The 23247-nt window shown below is 37.9% G+C and overlaps 1 protein-coding gene across 4 annotated transcripts in view; it reads left to right on the forward strand.

Moving 5' to 3' along the window:
- Arhgap21 (Rho GTPase activating protein 21) overlaps nucleotides 1-23247 on the forward strand; it is a 135172-nt gene that overhangs the window by 107284 nt on the left and 4641 nt on the right. For 2 of the 4 annotated variants that reach the window (XM_013515486.1, XM_005386908.2), the window contains 16 exons: nucleotides 4034-4192; nucleotides 4314-4416; nucleotides 6576-6612; nucleotides 8770-8895; nucleotides 10105-10389; nucleotides 12982-13046; nucleotides 13122-13261; nucleotides 13694-13836; nucleotides 14619-14774; nucleotides 14864-14942; nucleotides 16604-16677; nucleotides 16754-16843; nucleotides 20156-20281; nucleotides 20465-20506; nucleotides 20821-20926; nucleotides 22821-22852. In XM_013515486.1, coding sequence (XP_013370940.1) covers nucleotides 4034-4192; nucleotides 4314-4416; nucleotides 6576-6612; nucleotides 8770-8895; nucleotides 10105-10389; nucleotides 12982-13046; nucleotides 13122-13261; nucleotides 13694-13836; nucleotides 14619-14774; nucleotides 14864-14942; nucleotides 16604-16677; nucleotides 16754-16843; nucleotides 20156-20281; nucleotides 20465-20506; nucleotides 20821-20926; nucleotides 22821-22852 — 1763 coding nt within the window. The remainder of the gene's footprint in view (nucleotides 1-4033; nucleotides 4193-4313; nucleotides 4417-6575; nucleotides 6613-8769; nucleotides 8896-10104; nucleotides 10390-12981; nucleotides 13047-13121; nucleotides 13262-13693; nucleotides 13837-14618; nucleotides 14775-14863; nucleotides 14943-16603; nucleotides 16678-16753; nucleotides 16844-20155; nucleotides 20282-20464; nucleotides 20507-20820; nucleotides 20927-22820; nucleotides 22853-23247) is intronic. The other 2 variants (XM_005386906.2, XM_005386909.2) reach the window with 1 other exon arrangement.

The raw sequence follows: 23247 nt of genomic DNA on the forward strand, positions 1-23247 counted from the left end.
ATGTTTATTTATTTAAAAATCTAATTGAATGATTTTGAATATATTTATATGAGAGTTGAATTTTTTTCCTGAGAAAAACTAAAGTATCTTACTACCTTGAAAATTACATAAACCTGAATTACTCTTGGTTTTACATAATCTAACATTGGTGCTATAAAACTTGGATTAATTACAACAAATAGCATTTTTTAGCACAAAAGTTTGCATATTTTCAAAGGGACTAAGAAACTGGCTTTCTCAGTATAATTAATAAATATGAGGTAACGCAGTTGTGTTTTTAAAATACACTTAAACTTGCTTTTCTTTTCTTTTTTTTTTTTTTGCTACTGGAAATTGAACTCAAGGACTTGTGCTTGCCAGGCACGTGCTGTGCCCCTGAGCTACATCCCTAGCCTACTTTTTGTTTTCTTAACATTAATAAAAGGAATCTATTATAAAAAATGTGAACAGTACAGAAATGAGTAAACCCAGTGATAGACTCTGCTCCTGCACCTCCTTATTCAGTCCTGCTCCCTAGAGCAGATGAGTATCTACCTTCCACCTCTTTTTTGAGACATATACTTAACACCATGTTACTCTGTTTGTTTGTGGTATTGAAATTTGAGCCCAGCACCTTTGCACTGAGCTCCATCCTTAGCCCTTCTGCATGTTTTCATTTTGAGACAGGATTTCACCAAGTTTTCCAGGCTAGGCTTGAACTTGGAGTCCTCCTGCCTCAGGCCCCCAGAGTTCTGGGGTTACAGGAGTGTACCACTAAAACCAAGATTATTTAAATCCAGCATGTTTCAGAAATTTCCTCTGTATGATATTTGTTCTTCTGTGTCTGGGGTTATCTCCTAAACACAGGTCAGGCAGGTCCATCCATGTCATCAAAAATGATGAGATTTTTGTGATTTTTATGACTGAAAAGTATTCTGTGTGTGCATGCATGCATGAACACATATGTATGTGCATAGTTTCCTGTATCTGTTTTTCAGTGTTAACATTTAGATTGATTCTAAAACTTGGCCATTATGAATAGTGCTACAAATACATGGAAATATAGATACCTTTCTGGCATACAAATTTCATTTCCTTTGGATTTGTGTCCAGTAGTGGGGTGACTGAGTCATACGATAATTCTATTCTTAGTTCTTTGAGGAACCCCTATACTATTTTCCACAATAGCTGTGTTAATTTATATTCCCACCAGTAGTGTATAAGAGTTCCTCTGGTTCTAGATAGCCTTGCCAGCATTTGTTGTCTTTTTGATAGTAGGCGTCCTAAGTGATATTAGATAGAAGTCAGACACAGAATGATAAATACTACTCATATATGAAATCTAAAAATGTTCACTTTGCAGAAGAGAGTAAAAGAGTGGTTAACCAGAAACTAGGGAATTTTGAGGGAAAGGTTGGTCAGTGGTTACAAAGTTACACCTAATAGACTACATTCTGGTGTTTTGTTTTGTAATAGAGTGACTGTAGTTAAGAATAATGAGCTGTATATTTCAAAATAGCTACAGGAGAGGCTTTAGAAGGCACCAAAAATAATGATAAATGTGTGAGATGATAGACTAGTCATCTTGATTTTATCATTACACAATGTAGACATACACTGACACATCACACCCTATCCCATAAATATGTGCAGCTGTGTCAATTTTTTTCTTTTGAAGAGAATAGTAAAAAAAAAAAAAAACTAGCAAAATACCAGTATCACAGATAAAAACAAAACAAAGCAGAAACAGTAAAAATGATGCAGGATTTCAAAACAAAATGGTAAGAATTAACAGTGGTTGTTATATTATTACATATTGTTATCTTCAGTGAAGTTGCTCAGATTACCAGATGTATTCCCTTCAAAATGCAATAAGATAAAGGAAGCTGAATGAATACTACCCGGAAAACGAGGCTTACTGAAAGAAAAACTTACCTTTGAAGCTGGGTGTGGTGGAGAATAGCAAGTTCAAGTCCCAGCTACACAATTTAGTAATCTAATCTAGAGACCCTATCTCAAAATGTGAGTGACTGTATGGGTGGATGGGGATGTAGCTCAAAGCAAAGGTCCTGGGATGAATCCCAGGTACTGGCCCCACAACTGCTGTTGACATTTAATCCTTAATCCATGCACATTATAAATTTCACCCCATGACAGTTTATTTTAAACAAATACAGTTTTTTAAAGTTACTTTGCAAGGCATAAAATTACTCTTCTCAAAGGTTAATTCTGCATCTCACATACACTCTTTAATACAGTAATAACTGCATGTCCTTTGTGGTAGTTGCTAGCCCTTAAGAAACATTATCTTTAGGACTATCAACTAAGTTTTTAAAAATTTTAAATATCTTTTTCATTAGTTTATGCAGTGGATATCATATAGTGAATGCTTTTGCTTCAAAAATCTCTTCAGACTATAATATTAATACTGTTAAAGCCAGATAATTTCTAAAAGATATGATATTTCCTATTCACATCAGTATCTATCAATCATCAAATGGTAAACTAGGAGGCTTCATAAAACCACCTTAATATATATATTTTATATAACGTATTATACATAATATATTATACATATTTAAAGAAACTTCTAAATTTCTGGGAATTTAAATCCTAATGAGAGTTTTAAATACTATTAATTTCAGTAAAATTAAATTTTTATCTTCATCAAATTAAATACCTCACCTCTTTGCATTTAGAAAAAAAATTATTACTTTCATTTAGAAAAAAGATTATTACTAGATTTTTCACTGTCGTGAGAGTAAACTAGGATACATTTGGTAAAGGGATCTCATAGAGAAATTTTCTTCTTTTTTTTTTTGCTAAAATGTAAGGAACCACTTTAAATGAAAAATGAAAAACCCAGAAAATAAACTTAAGACAGCTAGAATTTACTGGTTTTAACAATAGAATTGAAATTTTGTGATTTTATAAACATGAGTCTTTATTGAAATACTGATCATTAAGATGATACAGATAAAGTAGCTTGACATTTGGAATCAAGGAATCAAAACCTTGTTTTATATCATATTTTAAAGGATTTCATTATGAGGCGCTGAACTTTAAGGATTATAGTTCTGGCATCCTATTATATTACATTCTCTTGGCCTAAAATAGTAGAATTTAAATCGATGTTTTTATAAGAGTAAGAATTTGGTACAAATTCACCAGTGGAAAGACAATTACAGAGCAGGCTTCAGGTGTCAGACTGGGTTCAAATCCCATCTCTAAAGCTTTGCAGCTCTACACAAATTGCTTAATCTATCTCTTCTGATGTCTGCATCTGTAAAATAGTACCTGTTTCTTAGGAAGTCGTAAGTATCACAGGAAGTAATATATTATTTAGACTTGCTAATACTTAGCAGTATTAAGGTGTTAGCTAATGTGTGTGGAGATGAATTTGTGATGATAGTGATAGGCTTTGGAGAAGCTGAAAAATTATAGCACCTAAAATATTCATATTTTTACAAAGGTCTTAAGGGGTCAAACGGGGAAGGTGAAAAGCAGTGTCGACCTGGGAAAGTGGGAACCTTTTTGTGATTTATGCACATGTGCCAAATAGAGTGCCGGTGGTCCTGACAGTGCACTGTCAGAATGAGCAGTGTTGTCTTTCTAAAAAATTGAAGCTAACGTTTGTGTGGGGATTGAGGAAGAAGGGAAGGTTTGAGAGACTGACACCTCAGAAGGTAAGCTTTCGCCAGATCACTTTGCTTAGCTTCCTGAATTGACAATCTGTGATGCATTTGAAATCTAAAAAGTAATTTTTGAGGTGGCTTTATTTTCTGGGTAGCTGTAAACTTTGATACCTTGGTGATCAGTAATTAGTTGGTAGAAGCAGCAGCTCATTGGTTTATATTGTAGTCCTAGAAATATTTGGAATTACTAGAGTAATGCCTTTGTAAATAGATGTAGCACACCAACTATATCATTTATTGACACTGTTGTGATTAATAAAATTTCATCTGGACCTTTTAGTACTGATTATTGACTATTGCTTGTATTATTAGTAACAGGTCATTTAATACTCTTGCTATGTTTTCCCTTTTTCTTATAGATGAACCAACTAGCCCTAGCATTGACCACGAGATTGCACACATCCCTGCCTCTGCTGTCATCTCCGCCTCTGCCTCTCAAGTCCCCTCCATAGCAACAGTTCCTCCCAGCCTCACCACCTCCGCCCCTGTAATTCGACGTCAGCTCTCTCATGACCAAGGTATGTTCCAAGAATGTTTCTGTAAATCCTGTCTCACAGCAGTATGACCAGCTGATCTTCTCACTGTTAAAAGAATCTGGAAACCACTTATGAACAGATGGATATTGGGCTTCACTTACAGAATCTGTGGGACCTCCTAGCCTGGACGCCCAGCCCAGCTCAAAGACAGAAAGATCAAAATCATATGATGAAGGTCTGGATGATTATAGAGAGGATGCAAAATTGTAAGTTTTACTTATAAAGTATTTGTAAAATTCTATGTATTTGTATGTGGGTGGGTGTTGAGCATGAGTTTGGCATATAAATACTGAATATCAGAGGGTGTCTTGTATTTTCTAACTTTATGGTGTTAGATAAAAACAAATTGTTATTTGGTAACATCCAATTGAATGTTTAAAACCGGTAACACACAAACATGGTACAAATATGTAGGTATTAAATACACCTATCCTAGGCTTGAAGCCAGTCAGCACTACTCAAACATAACTCTGTTACTGATTTAGCGTGTACAACTCTAGACCCAGTCTACATATAAAGTCACTTATACATGCGTGTATTTGTGTCTTAATTATTTTTATGAGCAAAGGGTAGTTGGGGTACACAGTGATGGGGATTTCATATACTCTTGCCACATTTTTTGCATGGTTGTTTGCAATGAATTGTTGTACTGGAATACATTTAGCCAGTATTCTGTTTCCTCTCAGCAGACATTTAGTTTGCTTGAATCATACATAACCACAAATGATAGTTTACTGCCTATATTTGTACATAGTTCATTTAGCACGTGTGTGAATATAATTGAAAACAGGGTTATTACATCAAGGGGTATATTTGTTATTTTAATATTTCTTGTCAGTTGCTCTCCATAAAGCCATTCACATTGCCACCAGCAATGTATTAAAGTAGTTTTCAAGGGTGGGCGTGGTGGTGCACACCAGAAATCGCAGCACTCAGGAGGCTGAGCAGGAGGTTCCCTGCGAGTTCGAGGCCAGCCTGACTGAACTACATAGTGAGACCCTGCCCCTCCCACAAAAAAGTTTCTTTTACTCTCACTGATGCTGTGTGGTATTTAACTTTTGGGATTTTTTCAAATCTAATTGTATCATACTGTAGTTGCAATTTGAAACCAATGGAACATCATTTACTGTGTAACAGGATTTTTTTGGCTTTGCTTTTGGAGACAGGTCTCACTGTATAGTTCAGGCTGTTGTTAAGCTCACTGTAATTCTTCTTCCTCTGCCTCCCAAGTGCTAGGATTACAGGCATGCACAACTGTGCTCAGCCAGACTTCTGTAGTCTTTTTTGTGAAGTATTTTTTCATATCTTTTGTCTCTTTGCAACTCATTTTTCTGTATGCTCTTTATATAAAGGAAGCTTCTGCATGCTCTTTATATAAAGGAAGCTATCACTTTTCTGTGTAAGAGTTGCAAGTCTTTTTTCCAATTCAGTGTTTTTTATTTTGTTCTTTTTTTGACAGTGCAAAAATGTTAAACTTTTTTTCTGTAGTCACATTTTAAAGATATTTTTATGACTTGGATTTTGAATCATATCAAAAAAATCTATTTCTGTTCCAAAATTATAACAAAATCCTGCCATGTGTACTTCTCAAATGTGTATTTTTTTCTTCTGTGTTTACAACTGATTCTCCTGCAGTTGATTTCTCCTCTCATACTCCAAGGGACAAATGAGGCTCCTCTGACCAGTCTACTACCCTGCTTCCCTTTCTTCCAAATCAGAGGAGGTCACATTTGCTCTTTCGGAGAGTGAGCTTCAGTACTTAAATGAATGGCGTCCTCTCTTCCTGTACCATTTTTCATGTAATGGAATTCACCACCCTTCTTTTGCATATTGCAGTTCAGAGTTACAGTGTTGCCTTGTGCTGGTCAAAATCGCATTTATGTATGGTGGTTCTGATTTTCTTGTTGTGGGACCCCTCGAGGCGCTTGGTGCTGTGTTTATGGGCCAGGGTGTCTACCACCTGCACATACAGAGGAGTGGCAGTCTCTGTAGCTAGCTGCCGCTGGCAACTGCTTACTGATCATAACCAGCATCGTGGAAATCCTTGACATCCTAGTTAACTAATAATATATCACCCAGTATTTAATCTGAGTAGTTTTTTCTTTGATCTAAAAAAAGAAAATCTCACACTTTAAGTAGAAACAGTTTTAATTTGCCAGATAGCTAAGAAAGTTTCTGTCACTGAAAATCTAAGTATTTATAAAATTAGCTATTGTTTTCACCTACATTTGAAAGTGAATGTTTAACCTAGTAATAATGACATACTGACTCATTCATGAAAGGTTAGTTTTAATGTTTAAATTGTTTTATGCCATTAAGGTATTATTGTGCTTATTACAAATATTTATATACTTTCCCCCAACAGATCCTTCAAGCATGTATCTAGCCTGAAAGGAATCAAGGTTAGTATTCAGTACTTTAAAAGTACCACGCAAATGATAAATGTTCCTATTTATCTTCATTTACTTACACATGGCACACATGGTGTGCCATGAAAGAGTATTTCTTTAATCCATTGTATATTAAGGCTTTCAGGATCATAACCTTTTATTCTGTAAGTATTCACTGCATTTGAAAAATATTTTATATAATGTTTCTAATTTCTAAACATATTTGTCAAGTATGTAATACTTTACATACGTTGTGATGTTTATCAGTTCGAGGTCAAAAATCCACCTGTTCAGCAACTCTTCTGTTTTGCTATACCTTTTTTTTTTTTCCCCTGAGACAGGGTCTCACAGTGTAGTTTAGGCTGTCTTTGAACTCACTAGGTAGCCCAGGCTGGCCTTGTACTCAATATGATTCTCCTGCCTCAGCCTCCTGAGTGCTGGGATTACAAGCATGCATCCCCACACCCATGCCAGACTCGCTGTATATTTTTATATCCTTAAAATTATTCCAAACCTTTCTTCCACACTCCTCTTTGCAGCCCACACCTGTCCTCTTTCCTCTATCCTTCCCTTACTCTTCATTGAAAAAACAGGAATGACTTTTGGAGATGACTTACCATCTCCAAAAATACCTATCAGCTGCCCTTTCTGACTTTGTTGCTCTTATCTGGATACCTTGCCCATTACCCTGCTGAAAACCCCGCCCACACCCGTGCCTCTTTGCCTTGTTCACTGCTCTCTCCCTCAGGCCCCCTTTTTCTTCTACAAAAGCCACTCTTTCCAGGACCTCATTCCCCATCCATCTGTAGTTATGTTCTGCTGTTCCCTTCGTTAAGGAGAGTCTTCCTGGAATCTACATCCCCTCTATGAACTACTCTTATTTTCTCTTTTTACAGTAAAACTCAGAAAAATCATTTACACTCTGCACTGTCTTCAGTCCACACACATCAGAACAGCACTGCTCACACCATGGTCCAAAGCTAACAGTTGCCTTCACTTTTAGCTTATTTGACCTTATTTGATCTGTCCCACAAAATTTCTGATCCCTCCTGCAATACTGCCACATGCTGACTTCTGTTTTGCCATATTTTTCTGCCTTTCCTTCTGCCCATAGAACTGCTTCACTGCCTCCTTTGCTGGCCCTTCTGCCTCTGCCTAATATGCACAGTATTGGCGTGCCTAGAGTTTGTTCCGACCCTTCTTTATGAATCCTGGTTTTGTCGGTGATCTTTTTTTTTCTTTTATTTGTCGGTGATCTTAACAGAAGTCTCCCCTAGTTTGTAGAGCTAACCTTAATCTCTTCCCCAACCTGCAGCTGATAGGAGGACTGCTGATTTGACACGGGATGTTTAATGAGCAGTTCGGGGTTTACGTGGCCAACAGACCTGAGTTACCCCGCACTAACTTATCCCTTAGAGCTTTCGGTCTTACCACTTCAGTTCCGTTCACCCGCTGCTCAAGCCAAATTCTGGACGTTAACCTTGTTTATTCTATTTCATTCTCCCCATTCCAGCATACCCCGAATATTTGCAATCCCTCCCTTGTGCTTTACAGTGCTTTAGTCCATGCCACCTGCATCCCTCCCCTGCATTGCTCCAGATCAGGACTTTTCCTGCTTGTCCCTTTCACATCCACTCTCCACAGAGCTGTTAGAGCAGCCTCGGACTGTGATCGGCCAGTGCTGCTCCCCGATTCATCGGTGACGAGCTTCCTTTTCTCTCCCTACGGAATCCTACGCTCCCTGAACAATCTAGAGTAGGCTGTTTGCCCCACAGTGAACAATGGATATGTAAAATGCTAGTGATGGATATCCGTTAAATGCCCATTCTCCCTGAAGTGCCATTGCTCTGAACATCTGAAATGAACCTTTCATAGCTGGCCTCTTTTTTTACAGATGTCACCTGGCACTATTTTTCAGAGAGGCTTTTCCTCAGCATCATCAATTTATGGTTGCTACTCACTCGTTCATGACTGCATCTCACTATTTTCATTCTCCAAGTCACAGGTTCATCATTTTCTTGTCTCTCTTTTAAGACTGTTTACTTCCTACTAAACTGGGGACTCATGAGAGAAGAAAGAGCATACTACAGTACAGTATTTTTAAAACATCATTAAACTCTCTCAGGTAACTGCTAAAAATGTTCTGTGTTTTCTTGGCCTTCTCTGCAGATCACGGACAGCCAGAAGTCATCGGAAGACTCCGGCTCCAGAAAAGGCTCCTCCTCAGAGGTTTTCAGTGATGCTGCCAAGGAGGGGTGGCTCCAGTTCCGGCCCCTCATCACCGATAAGGGAAAGGTAGCGCGTCTTCCGAGCTCTCCTGACCTTTCCAGCAGGCCCTGACAAAGGAAACTGTGTTCAAAAATGGGAAGACACCCAGGTTAAACGTGAAAAACATCACTTCTACAGAAAGGCCAAAAGAAAGAAAACTTCAATCAGAGATTTAGCTGTATTCTTTTCACCCTGTGCATCGACAGCCTCTGGAATGGATTATACTCTGGCAATGAGGAAAGGAAGCCTGAGTATTCACAGCGGCACTGCAATGCTTTCCTTGCCCCTTTACGAGCCGTGGTTGTCACTGTTGGGCCTTCGTGAAATGGCAGCTGTCCATATGAATAACTTAAAAATAGTCCCTTGTCTCAGTTTGTTCTTTTAAATTGCCTTTAAAATTTTTTTTATTTACAAATGCTGAATCATGTAAACAGATATAAAATATTAGCATACGTTTTATTGAGTAGATTCCAATACAACAAAATTTTTAGCATATGAATTTTTTGTAATGTTTAAACATTACAAGAACATTTTAATACTGCCACAAATAATTTTACAGTTTTAAGAAGACCTGTCTTGGACATGGATTCGGTTGCTTTACCACAGAAAGCTGATGAAGTTACTGTTTGCACGTGTGGACACTGAAGTGTTCATCATCTTTATGCTCTCAGACTTGTCTTAAGTCTTAGCTGTTTTTTTGTTTTGTTTTGTTTTTTGTCTTTTTTGTCTTTGAGACAGGGTCTCACTATGCAGTTCAGGCTGGCCTTGAGCTCACTTTGTAGCCCAGGCTGACCTCTCACAGTGATCCTCCTGCTTCAGCCTCCCGAGTGCTGAAATTACAGGTGTGCACCACCATGCCCAGCCTGAGTCTTAGTCTTATTCAGAAAGATTTTGAATTTTTTTCCTTGTTTCTTGTCTCTTAGATTTTTTAAAATATATATTGCAACACTTACTTTAGCTTTGTTCCTTTTATCTTCCCAATTGAATTAAAGTTGGGATTTTACTCTTTGATTTTAATATGGTTACTTCACCTAACTTGGTTTCCACTCCAGTTTTTTCCTTCCTCTCCTTAAAAAGGGTGTATTGAGATAAATCAAATACCTGCTGCACTAGGTATACACACACTAGGTGTACACTGGGTGTACACACATATGCTAAGGGTGTCGCTGAGTGTGCTGTTCCTTTCACACGATTTAGCTGCACATAGCTCACTGTGAACCGATTCCTGTTTTCTAGCGAGTCGGTGGAAGTATTCGGCCCTGGAAGCAGATGTATGTTGTACTTCGAGGCCACTCACTCTACTTGTACAAAGATAAAAGAGAGCAGACAACTCCATCCGAGGAGGAGCAGCCCATCAGCGTTAATGCCTGCCTGATAGACATCTCTTACAGCGAGACCAAGAGGAAAAACGTGTTTCGACTTACCACATCCGACTGCGAGTGCCTCTTTCAGGCCGAGGACAGAGACGACATGTTAGCCTGGATCAAGACCATCCAGGAAAGTAGCAACCTAAACGAAGAGGTATGTGTTCCGGACAGCATGGGCAGAAGCTGGCACCTCCACAGCATTTCCCTCAAGACTGAAAGAAATGGTAAAATTCAGCCGTACTTACATTAGATCACTTTCACTGAAAATCACCAGAACTGATTAGCAAAATAGGCTATTTGTACCCTGCTACCTTCTCAGAAGCAGGCAGTGAAACAGGAGAGCCAGGCTCCTAGTCCTGGTCATTGCTAGTGGTTCCTGGGTATTTGTTGAGAATTGGTTCTAGGATCCTTCACAGATAGCGAAATCTGTGGGGACTCAAGTTTCTTGAATAAAATGACATAGTATTTGCACATAACCTAGCCACGTCCTCCTGTGTACTTGAAATCATCTCCAGATTACAATACCCAGAACAGTGTGAATGCTAAACAATAATTGTTGCACTGTGTTGTTTAGGAAAAGATGATAGAAAAAAAGGTTTATACATGCTCAGTATATTTTCGTCCCAGGTTGGTTGAATCCACAGATGTGGGACTTGCAGATCAAAAAGGTCAGCTGTGTTTTTGTGACCAAATTTTCTTTTCTTTTTTCTTTTGTTTTTTGTGTTGTTGTTTTTTGAGACAGGATCTGATGGTATAGTCCAGGCTGCTCTTCAGCTCACTTTGTAGCCCAGGCTGGCCTTGAACTCAGGACAATCCTCCTGCCTCAGCATTTTGTTTTGTTTTGTTACGTTTTTGTTTATTTGAGACCAGGTCTCACTGTAGTTTAGGCTGTCTTTGAACTGAGTATGTAGCCCAGTCTGGCACTGAACTCAAAGTGGTTCTCCTGCCTCAACCTACTGAGTGCTGGGATTACAGGTGTGGGTCACCACACCTGGCTGTGTTGAGCTTCTGATCATAGGCCGTACACTACTATGCCCAGAAGATCTATTTTGTGATCTCAAAAACCAAGATTGTTGTAGGCTTAAAATATACTACAAAACAAATTAGTATATGAAGGCACAGAAATACTGGTGGTATTTATTGATGGAATTATATAGGCAAAAATGTAGCCTGTTGTATAATGATTGCTTTCTAAGAAAATATGCATGATCAAAAATCCTGTTTAAAAAACTTGAGAATTTCCAGCTTATAGCCTTCAAGAAAATATTTTGGGGGCAGCAATTTCAACAGTAAAGGTAGTTTACAAAGTATATATAACTGTAAACTTTTTTGAGATAATCTAGCAATGATGAAATTTTATTCCAAGTACTTCCTTTTCTTCATATTGTTAATACTATTTTCCTTACATACCCTTTCCATGCCTCTTATAACCAAAAAAAGTTCATGAAGTTCTTTTCTCCTGCTTACTATACTCAGGAACACCTGCATTCACTGTAAAGCCATATAAACTATATTCTCTAACCTAATCACTTCATTACCCAATTCAAAAATTAAAGTGTATATACCATGAAAAAAAAAAACTGGTTTTTTTCCTGTCTGGTAGTTTGTACCCTCCCTTGTTTGTGGCTAAGAATTAACACCAAATCCTTATCAATACAACCTTCATTCTACAACTGTTCCCCCTATGGAGTATCAGACCTGAATTTTGTAAATTGAACAGAGTAACACTGCAGGTGGAGATTTCAGTTATGAAACTCAGGGGAGTTCCTATTTAGTAAGTATCTGCTATGTGCCAGTCATTCTATCAGGCAGACAGTGTCCCTGTTTGAATTCCTTCAGATGGAACCAGAAACTAGTGAGGCACACCTGTAATCTCAGCACTGCAGAGGCTAAGGTAGGAGACACTGAGTTTGAGGCCAGCCTGTGTAATGAGACCCTATCTCAAAAAACAAAAACTTCCTCCAGTGTTTAATCGGTGAAACATAAGGCTGTTTTGAGGACTGAGTGACATATATTGCTTGTGAAAAATGTATAGTGTATGGCATATAATAAACATTTATTTAATGTCTGCCATTATCATCATCTAATTTTAAGACAGTTGTTCTTCCCATATTTATAGATGAAGAAAATAGTTCAGGGAGCACATACCATGTGGCAGACTCTCTTTTTAAGTATTTTATATGAATCAATCTCAGCAACCATATGAATATTCCTGTTACTGTCATCCTTTTATAAACAAGGAAACTATTTCAAATTAATAACTAATTTCCCCAAGATCATACAGAATAAGTGTCAAGGCTGGGATTTAAACCCAGGCACTCCTAGTCTAGATCTTGGTCATGTGATCTCCTGACTAGAGAGTGAATCCCCTGTAACCGGCTGTCCCCAGGGCCTTGTGTGTGCTGGGCAAGCACTCTACCACTGAGCCACATTCTCGGCCCTAGAAATGTAGTAAACTTAAATTCAAGACTTTTTTACTCCAAACCTGTTTTCTTTGTAAACTGTCTTTCCTTATTATGAAAATGAGACGCGTTTTTTAAAAATTTGAAGACACATGTCAATATATAATTGAAATCAATACCCCCCAAAATCCCTTCATGTTCAGTTCTAGGGTTACCATGCCGTATATTATGAACATTGAAGTTGCTGAGATTTAAAGAAAAAAAAAATTTTTTGAGCTTTTCTCTTAGTCATCTAATTGCCGCTTACGATACAACTCGACTCTTATTTTCTGTTTCTTCTGTAGGACACTGGAGTTACTAACAGAGACCTCATTAGCCGAAGAATAAAAGAATATAACAGTTTGATGAGGTGAGAGTCACATCGCGCCTGTAGTTCATTTGGATGTAAAATAGGAGAGTGTTAATAAATGTTCATTGCTTTCAGCAGCAAAGCAGAGCAGTTGCCAAAAACACCTCGCCAGAGTCTCAGCATCAGGCAGACTCTGCTGGGTGGTAAATCGGAGACCAAGACTCAGAGCCCACACTCCCCAAAGGAAGAGTCGGAAAGGAAGCTTCTCAGTAAAGGTATTGATTGTACTTATTGGGCAAACGTGACACACAGCAAATGGGGTTTGAGGTGAGGTCCCAGAGCCCAGTTTCTGTAATCAAGGCAGAGGGAGGAGAATGCAATAGTTACGTGAGAGCCACCGCAAATTTGAATGACTCAGAGGACACAGGCACTGTCATTTTTTAGAAAAACCAGTATTTCTCCCTTTGCTAAAATCTCACGAAGACATACTGATTCTGCTTTCTTGCTGATTTAAAGAATCACGGTGCATATGAAAGTGAAGTTGTGTGGAAGGTTAAAATGAATGGCATAGCAGGAGGAAAATATTTTTCATAAATGTGGGATATTTTATAGGATCCCAATTTTTGTGAATGTTGATAAAGATTTTTAAATTCATAATTTAAGCACTCTTTATTTTGTGTCATTTTGTTTTCAATAACAATCAAAAGATGATACCAGTCCCCCAAAAGACAGAGGCACGTGGAGGAAAGGCATTCCAAGTATCATGAGAAAGACGTTTGAAAAAAAGCCTGCTGCTACAGGAACGTTCGGTGTCAGACTGGATGACTGCCCACCAGCTCATACTAATCGGGTAGGAGACACCAGCCACCTGGGTTTCCCAAAGTCATTAATTCAGCTGTAAATGTAGCAGAACCTCAGTGTACAGCCTTTCAGATCTGTTTTCTTCTTCGTAGCAGACCTTAGATTCCCTAAGTACCTTTGACTGTGTGTGTGAGTAATTTCCCTCTATAATGTTCTTTCTAATGTATTGACCAGAAATGGATAATGCCTCATCTTAGGGATATATCTGAAAAGGTCAGTAAGCGTTCGATTTCAAACCATGTGTGTTTGTGCTTAGAGCATCTTAAGGATGAGAATAAAGACTCCATTAAGAAAATACAGTAAATAGGGCTTGTGGTGAAGCTCTTGTGTAGCACGTGGGAGGCCCTGGTTCAACCCCAGCGCCATACACACACACAGTATAATAAATGTAAATGTGCATGTGTGTTTGTTAACTGTAGCCATGTGAGGATTCATTTCATGAGTTGATTAGTATTACGCTGCCCTATTCTTTTGACTCTAATTTATTCCCTCTAATTTATTCCACCTTCTCCTTACCTGCTTCTGTTCCCTCTTGTCTCCCCAAGGACCTTTCTTGTTCTGTCATGGCCTTTGCCTTCTCCTCCCACTTCCTCAAGTAGCTCTTGATGGTTTTATCTACTCCCAGTTCTCCACTGGATATATCCTTTATTTTCTCTACACATGCTCCTTTTTTGGATGACAAGGATCTTTTAAAAGCTGTCATATACAACTGCTAATTCAATATAGACCTTTGTGCTGTGTTAAATAAAATGTTTATGTCTTGTTTTGCAGTATATTCCATTAATAGTTGACATATGTTGCAAATTAGTTGAAGAACGAGGTCTTGAATATACAGGTATTTACAGAGTTCCTGGAAATAATGCAGCGATTTCAAGTATGCAAGAAGAACTCAACAAGGGAATGGCTGATATTGATATACAAGATGATGTAAGTTTATTTTAATAACTGATGCAATTTGATTTATCCTTTGATAATACTGACTACAAAAATGCTGTATTTCTCTTTTGCATACCTAGAAATGGCGGGATTTGAATGTGATAAGCAGTTTACTAAAATCCTTCTTCAGAAAACTCCCTGAGCCTCTCTTCACAAATGGTAAGTTAGCTCCCAGGAAAGATGCCAGAGGAAACAGCTCATGTCACAGCTGTTGGGAAACTGTAGAATATTAATAATTATATTGAACCAGGCAGAGAACATTTTTTCGCAAAGAAAATAAGAGCTTCTAATTGTAATTTATATATAAATGCATAATTTTGTGATTTGGATTTTTCTTATGACCCACTTCAATGAAAAAAGACTGATATCTAGAGTATATAAAGAACTCAAAATGAAAGACCCAATGAAATGCAATGAAATGAACAGACACTTCACAGAAATACAAATGGCCAATAAGTACATAAAGAAACATTCAGCATCACTGGCCATTAGAGAAATGCAAATTAAAACAAAACACAGATTCCATCTCACTCCAGAAAGAATGGCCACCATTAGGAAATCCATGACAAATGCTGGAGAGTGGGGGTAGGGTGGACCTGTCTACACTGTTGGTGGGACTGTAAACTAGTGCAACCACTATGGAAATTATGCAAAAACCTAGAAATTCCATTCGACCCAGCTATTTCCCTTCTAGGTATCTTCCCCAAAGAGTTAAAGCCGTTACATTACAGTGATACATGTATAGCCTTGTTTATAACAGCACAATTCATACTAGCTAAATCTTGGAAGCATCTTTATGTCCATCAGCAAATGAAAGTATAAAGAAAATGGGATATTTACACACAATGGAGTACTACACTACCATAAAGAATAAATGTGAGTCATTTATAGGAGAATGGCTGCACCTTGAGACCATAATGCTCAGTGAAATGAATCAGATAAACAAGCTTACATATCTCATGGTTTCTCTTATATGAGAAACCAAAGTTATAAAAAAGGAGCAAAGTAAAAGGTAATAGGAAGTTGAGCAGTGGATCTTTCTCACAAGCGAAGGGGATTAAGAGAGGGAAAGGTGGGAAAGCGGGTGACAGAAGGAATTGAGATGTGTTATGTACACGGACCAGCTTCCCATAAGGAGTGTAAATGTGCTGAAAATAGGTATTTATGAAAGTAAAATTTTTTGAATTATTTTAACATACTAAAAAGTTGGTCAGTAAAATATACATAAAGAAAATTTTCAGGTCAATAAAATGTACATTATCTGGTTCATTTATGCTGTCAGCGTAAAAGTACATTTTTTTCAGTGAAAAGTCTTCCAACATAATGAAGTATAATTATTAGAAAAATATTTTTTCAGTCAAGCCAAGTAATTGAATTCCTATAGTAGGTATTTCTGGGGGTAGGGGAGAATGGACAGGCTGTATAAATATGGGGGGGGGGCACCCTCAAGGAACTCACATTTTTGTGAATTTTCTATTTGTTGGTAGTAGAGAGCCAGGCATGGTGGTGCACACCTGTAATCCCAGCACTTGGGAGGCTGAGGCAGGAGGATCATTGCAAGTTCAAGACCAGCCTGGGCTACAAAGTGTGCTTAAGGCCAGCCTGAACTGCAGAGTGAGACCCTGTCTCAAAAAGGCAAAAAAAAAAAAACTCAGAGGATTTTAAAAATAATATTTTAGAAATTTATATTCCAAAGGCTATTTGAGCTCTTCATGGTTTTTTAAAATTGTGCATTTAAATTAAACCCTGAAGGAAAACTAGATTATAGTTCATGCAAGCAATTTAAGATAAATTTGTTTTATTGTTCTTATTGTTGTCAGATAAGTATGCTGATTTTATTGAAGCCAATCGTAAAGAGGATCCTCTTGATCGACTGAAAACCTTAAAGAGACTCGTAGGTATTGTTTTTATTGCTAGAGGTACAGCTAAAATACAGCACTCAAACCCACCATGAGGGTAATGTGTTTCAGATTCATGATTTGCCCGAACATCATTATGAAACACTCAAGTTTCTCTCGGCTCATTTGAAGACAGTGGCAGAAAATTCAGAAAAAAATAAGGTATGTAAGGTATATATTGAAGAAATGGATTTTTAGGGGCTTTGGTCTAAAACATATACCTCATTTCTTTGTGCCAAAACTCAAAAATAGGTTTATAATTCAACAAAAGCTCTAAAATTACATCAAATCAACCGAGTCCCTCTGAAGATCATTCTTAAAAGGGAAGGATCCACAGAGAGCCAGCTGTCGCTATTTTCAAAATGTACTTCATTTTACAGTTATTGACCAAGAACAATGAAAAAGTCAGAAATTATACTTTGAATTTTCATCTGTATTATCACCACTGAGTAGGTGAGTTATGTACATCAGTCAAAAAAGGTACCATAGGATCCCCAGCGAATAATAGGACCTTTAGTTTTCAACAAGTCCCCCCTTTTAAGACTGCTATATTAATTAAGCAAATAAAATTTGCTTTAAATACTGTCTAATAATCAGCTCATATTGGACTTTTGACAGAGTCTCACTTGTATAGATACCAAACTGGCCTTGGGACTCAGTATATATCCCAGGCTGGCCTTGAAATCAAGATAACCTGTCTCAGCCTCCCAAGTGCTGGTATTACAGATATGCACGCCACCCTCTGCATATTTCTCAAATGTCTTTTTGCAGGTATTCATTTTACTATGCAGACAAGACCCACACATTATAGCTGATTGATGCTGATTACCTGACTCAGTTTATCAGTAGAAGTTTAAAAATGATTTTTTGAGTGTTGGCTTTGTATCCAGCGACACTACTGAATTTGCTATTAAATCTAGCAGTCTTTGGTGGAATTTTGGGGGTCTTCTATGTAGAGTATCATGTCATCCACAAATAATGGTAATTTAACTTCTTCCTTTCCTATCGTTATTTCTTTTATTTCTTTCTCGTGTCTAATTGCTCTGGCTAACGTTTACAGGACTATGTTGAATTAGAGTGGTGACAGTGGACATCCTTGTCTTGTTCCTAATTTTAGAATGCTTTCAGTTTCTGCCAATTTAGTGTGTATGATATTGGCTGGTGGTTTGTCATAGATGGCTTTTATCAATCAGAATGAGATGAAGACCATTTTCTGTAGGGTTTTTATCATGAATGGGTGCTAGATTTTGTCAGGCTTTTTCTGCATCTGTTGAGGTGATCATATGGTTTTTGTCCCTGGCTCTGTTAATATGGTATATTTATTCATTTACATATGTTGAACCATTCCTGCATCTCCAGGATGAATCCCACTTGGTCATGATATATAATCTTCTTGATGATTTGCTGCATTCTGTTTGCCAGTGTCTTCCTGAGGATTTTTGCATCTATGTTCATAGGGAGATTGGCCTGAAGTTCTTACTTCGCTGCGTCCTTCTCTGGTTTTGGTATCAAAGCAATGCCTGCTTGCAGGAAGAAATGTGGGAGTACTGCTTCCCTTTCAGTTTCATTACAGAATTTGAGAAGCAGTGGTGTTAGGTTAGAAGTCGAAAAATGATGACTTTCTAACTCTAGAGCATTTCTTCTTAAAGTATTGAAATAGTTATATTGATTTCTGGAGAAGAAAATAAACCCAGCTACCACTCCCTTTTCTAAGAGAGACTCCTGCAGGTCTGTTCGTGCCTTTGCATGTTCTACAAGACAGGAGCACAGAGGTGTAAGAAGTAGAGGATGAGAGCAGGGTCAGCCCCTCACTTGTGGGTCCAGAAGATGGGAGCAGCTTTGGTTTCCTTTAGATCAATTGTGGTGCGGGGGAGAGGAAATGAAAACTGATCCGTTTGCTATGCAGTTCATGCAGTAGATGCCAAAATTTGTCAGTGCAATTCTAAGTGAAAATTGTGTAGTTATCTCAGTATTTGCTGAAGTGTGTACCGTTCTTCAGTTCTGCTGGATGTTAATAGAAACTACTAGAAAAAAAATGTGGGATTTTCTAGAGTGTAGAAAGCACGGCTTAAACTGTAACATGTGTCTTTACTGCAGAATCTCTTGGCCATAAAGTAACATGATCTTGAAGGAACTATGTGGCTTTATGTCCTTTTTTAAAACCACATTTTGTGGAACATCTTTGAATAAATACAAAGTTTGTTTTAAGTAGTAATCTGAACTACTTAGTTTAATGTCGGAACTAGCTAAAAGAGTATGCTCAGTTATATCTGTATACAATCATCATTAGTTTAGCCGGGCGTGGTGGCGCACGCCTGTAATCCCAGCACTCGGGAGGCTGAGGAAGGAGGATCATTATGAGTTTGAGACCAGCCTGGGCTACAAAGTGACCTGAAGGCCAGCCTGAACTGCATAGCGAGACCCTGTCTCAAAAAAGCCAATTATCATTACCAACTATCATTAATATGATAATCAACAATTATCATATTAAACACTTGAATGTAGTACAAAATTTGATGTAAAACCTTCAAAATGGTGAGCTTAAGTTTTTTTGAGCCACTATTACTGGTACGGGTATAAGAATAAGACACCTGCATATCTAGAGGGAGACTAGAAACATGCCTTGTGTGCCAGTTGAACCAAACCCTTCCCTCCCCCATAGTCCAGTTTTAATTCTGCTAAGTCAACATTCTAGGAAAATCGTGGTGCAGGTCATAATTTCTTCTTATCTCTCGTTGGTGAGCATGTTATAATAATGCATATATTATGCATCTGCTGCAGACGGGGTAGGGGGTTTGCCATTTTGTATCACTCCTAAAAGTACTACCACCCCCCAAAATACTGTGCATCTAGAAATGTCCACGCATTTTGACTTTCTGAATTCTGTATTTTTTTTAACTCCTCAGCATACTTTGGTTATTTATAAGATATAACAAAGGAAAACAAAAGCTCCATATTTACTGTAATCTTACAATTAAGGAATCTAAAATACCATGGAAATGATGTGCAGAAATGTAAAACTGAAGTATTCGTATTAGAGCAAGGTCTTATGGGGGCAAAGAGCTTCAGAGGATTTGGTTGAAGTAAACATTGGTCTGAGTAAAGATTATTTCTAGACCTTGATGCATGTAATACTGGGGCACATCTGGAACCCTTTGTGTGTCTTTACACTCCTTTTCTATTTTCACTTCTTGAGGGCAAGGGGTCTCCCCATTATCCACTTTAAAATTTTTTCAGTTAATCTGTCTCTGGTAGCTAGTTTAAAACCAAATCCATTGCTTTTAATCACAGACTTATGGAGAAAAATGAATGTCACTTAGGCGTTGCATATTCTCATTAAAGCATTTAGTTTTTACCTCTATCAGTCAGCTCTTGTTTTTTCATCAAAAAGAACTTTTCAGAAGTAAAATACCAAACCTGCAGTAGGAATTTAATTCTTCAAGAAAAGTTTCTTACATTTTCCAATTCTTCCAGATGGAACCAAGAAACCTGGCCATCGTTTTTGGCCCAACTCTAGTTCGTACATCAGAGGACAACATGACACACATGGTCACCCACATGCCAGACCAATACAAGATCGTGGAGACGCTCATCCAGCACGTAAGTTCACGCCGCACCTCTTCCAGACCATTCATTTTCATGAGCAGCTGATACTTGGTAGGACAAAAGTTGGTCATAATTGTTTTGTCCTAAGAAGTACCTTCTCTATACTATCTTCCAAGATAGCAATGTACTTAGGAGGTTATTTAATTTTTCTTCTCACCTTTTTATTTTAAATTTTAGCATGACTGGTTTTTCACAGAAGAAGGTGCTGAAGAGCCTCTTGTAAGTATTATAGCCCATCATTTCTGCTCACTTATTTTCATTTGGGACACAGATCCTGATGCTACAACAGTGCCAACCTCCTGCTTTGTATGCTCTTGTCCGCTTTGCACCCTGGAAGCAGGTCTCTACCTCCTCAGTTTCTGACCTAATGAAAACACAAGTACGGTGCTTATTTTTCAGTTAATTGTGTATAACTAATGTAAGAAAATTAAGCCAGGTGTTCTGTTCAATAATGTGTCTTTAATTAAATGTTTGAATTTTAAAGAAAGTATCTTTGAAGCGATGATGAAGAGATCTTTGTTTGTTAACCATAGACAACAGTGCAGGAGGAAAACACAGTAGACTCCCAGCCAGTGCCAAACATAGATCACTTACTCACCAACATTGGAAGGACAGGCGTGTCCCCTGGAGATGTATCAGGTAACTCTTGCCTGGGCAGTACTGATCCCTAGGTTTAAAACTGCATTCTTATAACAAAGAGCAAATCAGTCATATGTAATAATTCACTCTGGTTTTAGTTTCTTTTCCTTTTTTTCCTTTCAACTAATAAAAGTCTTCCTTTTCTGATTGATCTCAGTTATCTTCCAGTGCCTATAATGCCATTGACAGTGCATGGAGTTGTAATGTTTGTCAGAATGGAAATATGAGGGAAATGAGCATGCGAACCACTGTTTTGTTCTTTTTTTTTTAATCCACAGTTTCCATGTAATAGTCATCACAAGGTAAAACAGATACATGCTACTGAATATGTGGTTGCTGTGATGGCAGAAAGTATGGTTGAGACTGTATACAGAGTTCTTACTCTCGAGCTAGAAGTTCTGTGGAAAGCAGCCAGTTAACATATGTAAAACTGCTAATGGACACCCTTCTCATAAATACAGTACATTATCTGTCACTATAAATGTCACAGTAAAAGTCAACCTATTTGACCTTTATTTTCTTCTGTTTCCTATCGCCACCCTAATGCTTGGTTAAGTATTAGTTTTTATAGGCTCTTTTGATGAAAACCTTTTCCTGCCAAACTGTTGCACTAATCTAGCATGTTGTTTCACACAATGTTCTCCCTTTGTCTCTAGTTCTTGTTTTAGTCCTAAAGGGTTTTTTCAGCATTACTGACACAGGCAAATCTATACTGATGTTGAACAGGCGAAGTGGGAGGAGTCTATCACACGGTAATGTCACTAGTGGATTCTGTGATGTCCCTGATGGACAGCTGGAACTGTAGGAAGAAGGAGGACTGCTGTCCACACTGTAGCTGCCTTGTCTGCAGAAACCCCCGATTCTTGTAAATTCACCGTTGATCTGTGGTGTAAAGTTTCTCTTAAGGATATTGTAAACAGATCAATACTACTTTCTTAAAAGTTTTTCTGCTGTTTCTTGTTATTTCTGAAGCAGACCCTGAGGAGAAATAGCATGGTATGGTCTACCAGTTCTTAAAGTCATAAAGCATTTAGCCATGTGTTAAAAGGGGCGTGGCACGGGGCTCAGCTCACCAATCTTGAAGATCGATTTCCCTGAAGTTGAAAGACAAAATATCCAAATCAGTATTATTTTGAATAGTGCTAGCCCCTTCCTACCCTCTTTATAATTGTATAATCTGAGTTTTTGCCAGACAGTAAAATTATGGTCTCCATTTTCCATTTCCATAATAGCATCTGTTAATAGATAAATTGTGTAAATTATAAAACTGGTAGCGATTTAACCAGATAGTCAAAAGGATCCCTGACTACATCGATATGGAACTGGGGTCTGAAGCACAAAAATCCGCTTTATCTAAAATCAAACGAAAACGACCTGGATGTAGGGTTATCCTGGGGCCTCTTCTGTCTCCATACGCATACAGTATATGCTTTTAAACTTTCAGTCTGACAAAAATCAACAAAGTACACCAATATGAGTGTGTCAATTTGTAGATAGGGCAGCCCACAATCCGAAAGTTCTACATTGTGTATCAGTCTGAGATACAGGATGTGGTACATAATACAATTCTTGAAAGGTCCTCAAGCTTCTTTATTGCTAGATTTAATATTTAGAAATAAACACTAGTATTTCTGTTTTTGTTTAGTACAGGGCTCCTTTGCCATTCCTATCATTGAGCTGGTTCTGCCTACAATTCACAGCATCCTTTCATGGCGGTGGCTTTCTGTGGTGCAGCTTGCATCTTTGTGAGCTCTGACTATCCACTGTGTTCTATTGTTTTGAGTTTTGCTTTCACATTTTGTTCTGTGCCTGTCTTCTCCATAAGTTTTGCATTGTTTGTTGAAAGTACTAAAGATTGACTAACACTGATCATGTTTTATTTACTTTTTCACAGATTCAGCTACTAGTGACTCAACAAAATCTAAGGTAAATTGTTGCATGCAGTTCAGAAGTATTTTAGGGGGAACTGCCTTTTGACTGATTGCCATGATTAATATACAAATGCATCCTTATCCATACTTGATGAACCAAAGCAACCGAGTCTAGTAGATGGAAAAATTAATTCTTCAAATAGGTTAGAAGAATACTGGACCATGCAGTTTCTGATAGAATACTTATTAAATGCAAACAACTGGGCTGCTTCCCCCTCGTTCTTAAAAATCTTCTAACATATATATACAAATAGGGAGAACGGTATAATCAGCCTCCATGAACCTGGTACTCATCTTCACCAATTTCCAGTCAGTCCTGTTTCTTCCACATTCTGTCCATTTTGCTCCTTCTGGAACTATTTCCAAGCAAGTCCCAAACACGTCATTTTA

The sequence above is a fragment of the Chinchilla lanigera genome, unplaced genomic scaffold, assembly GCF_000276665.1.
Source record: "Chinchilla lanigera isolate Chin_1 unplaced genomic scaffold, ChiLan1.0 scaffold00028, whole genome shotgun sequence".
NCBI classification, from domain to species: domain Eukaryota; kingdom Metazoa; phylum Chordata; class Mammalia; order Rodentia; family Chinchillidae; genus Chinchilla; species Chinchilla lanigera.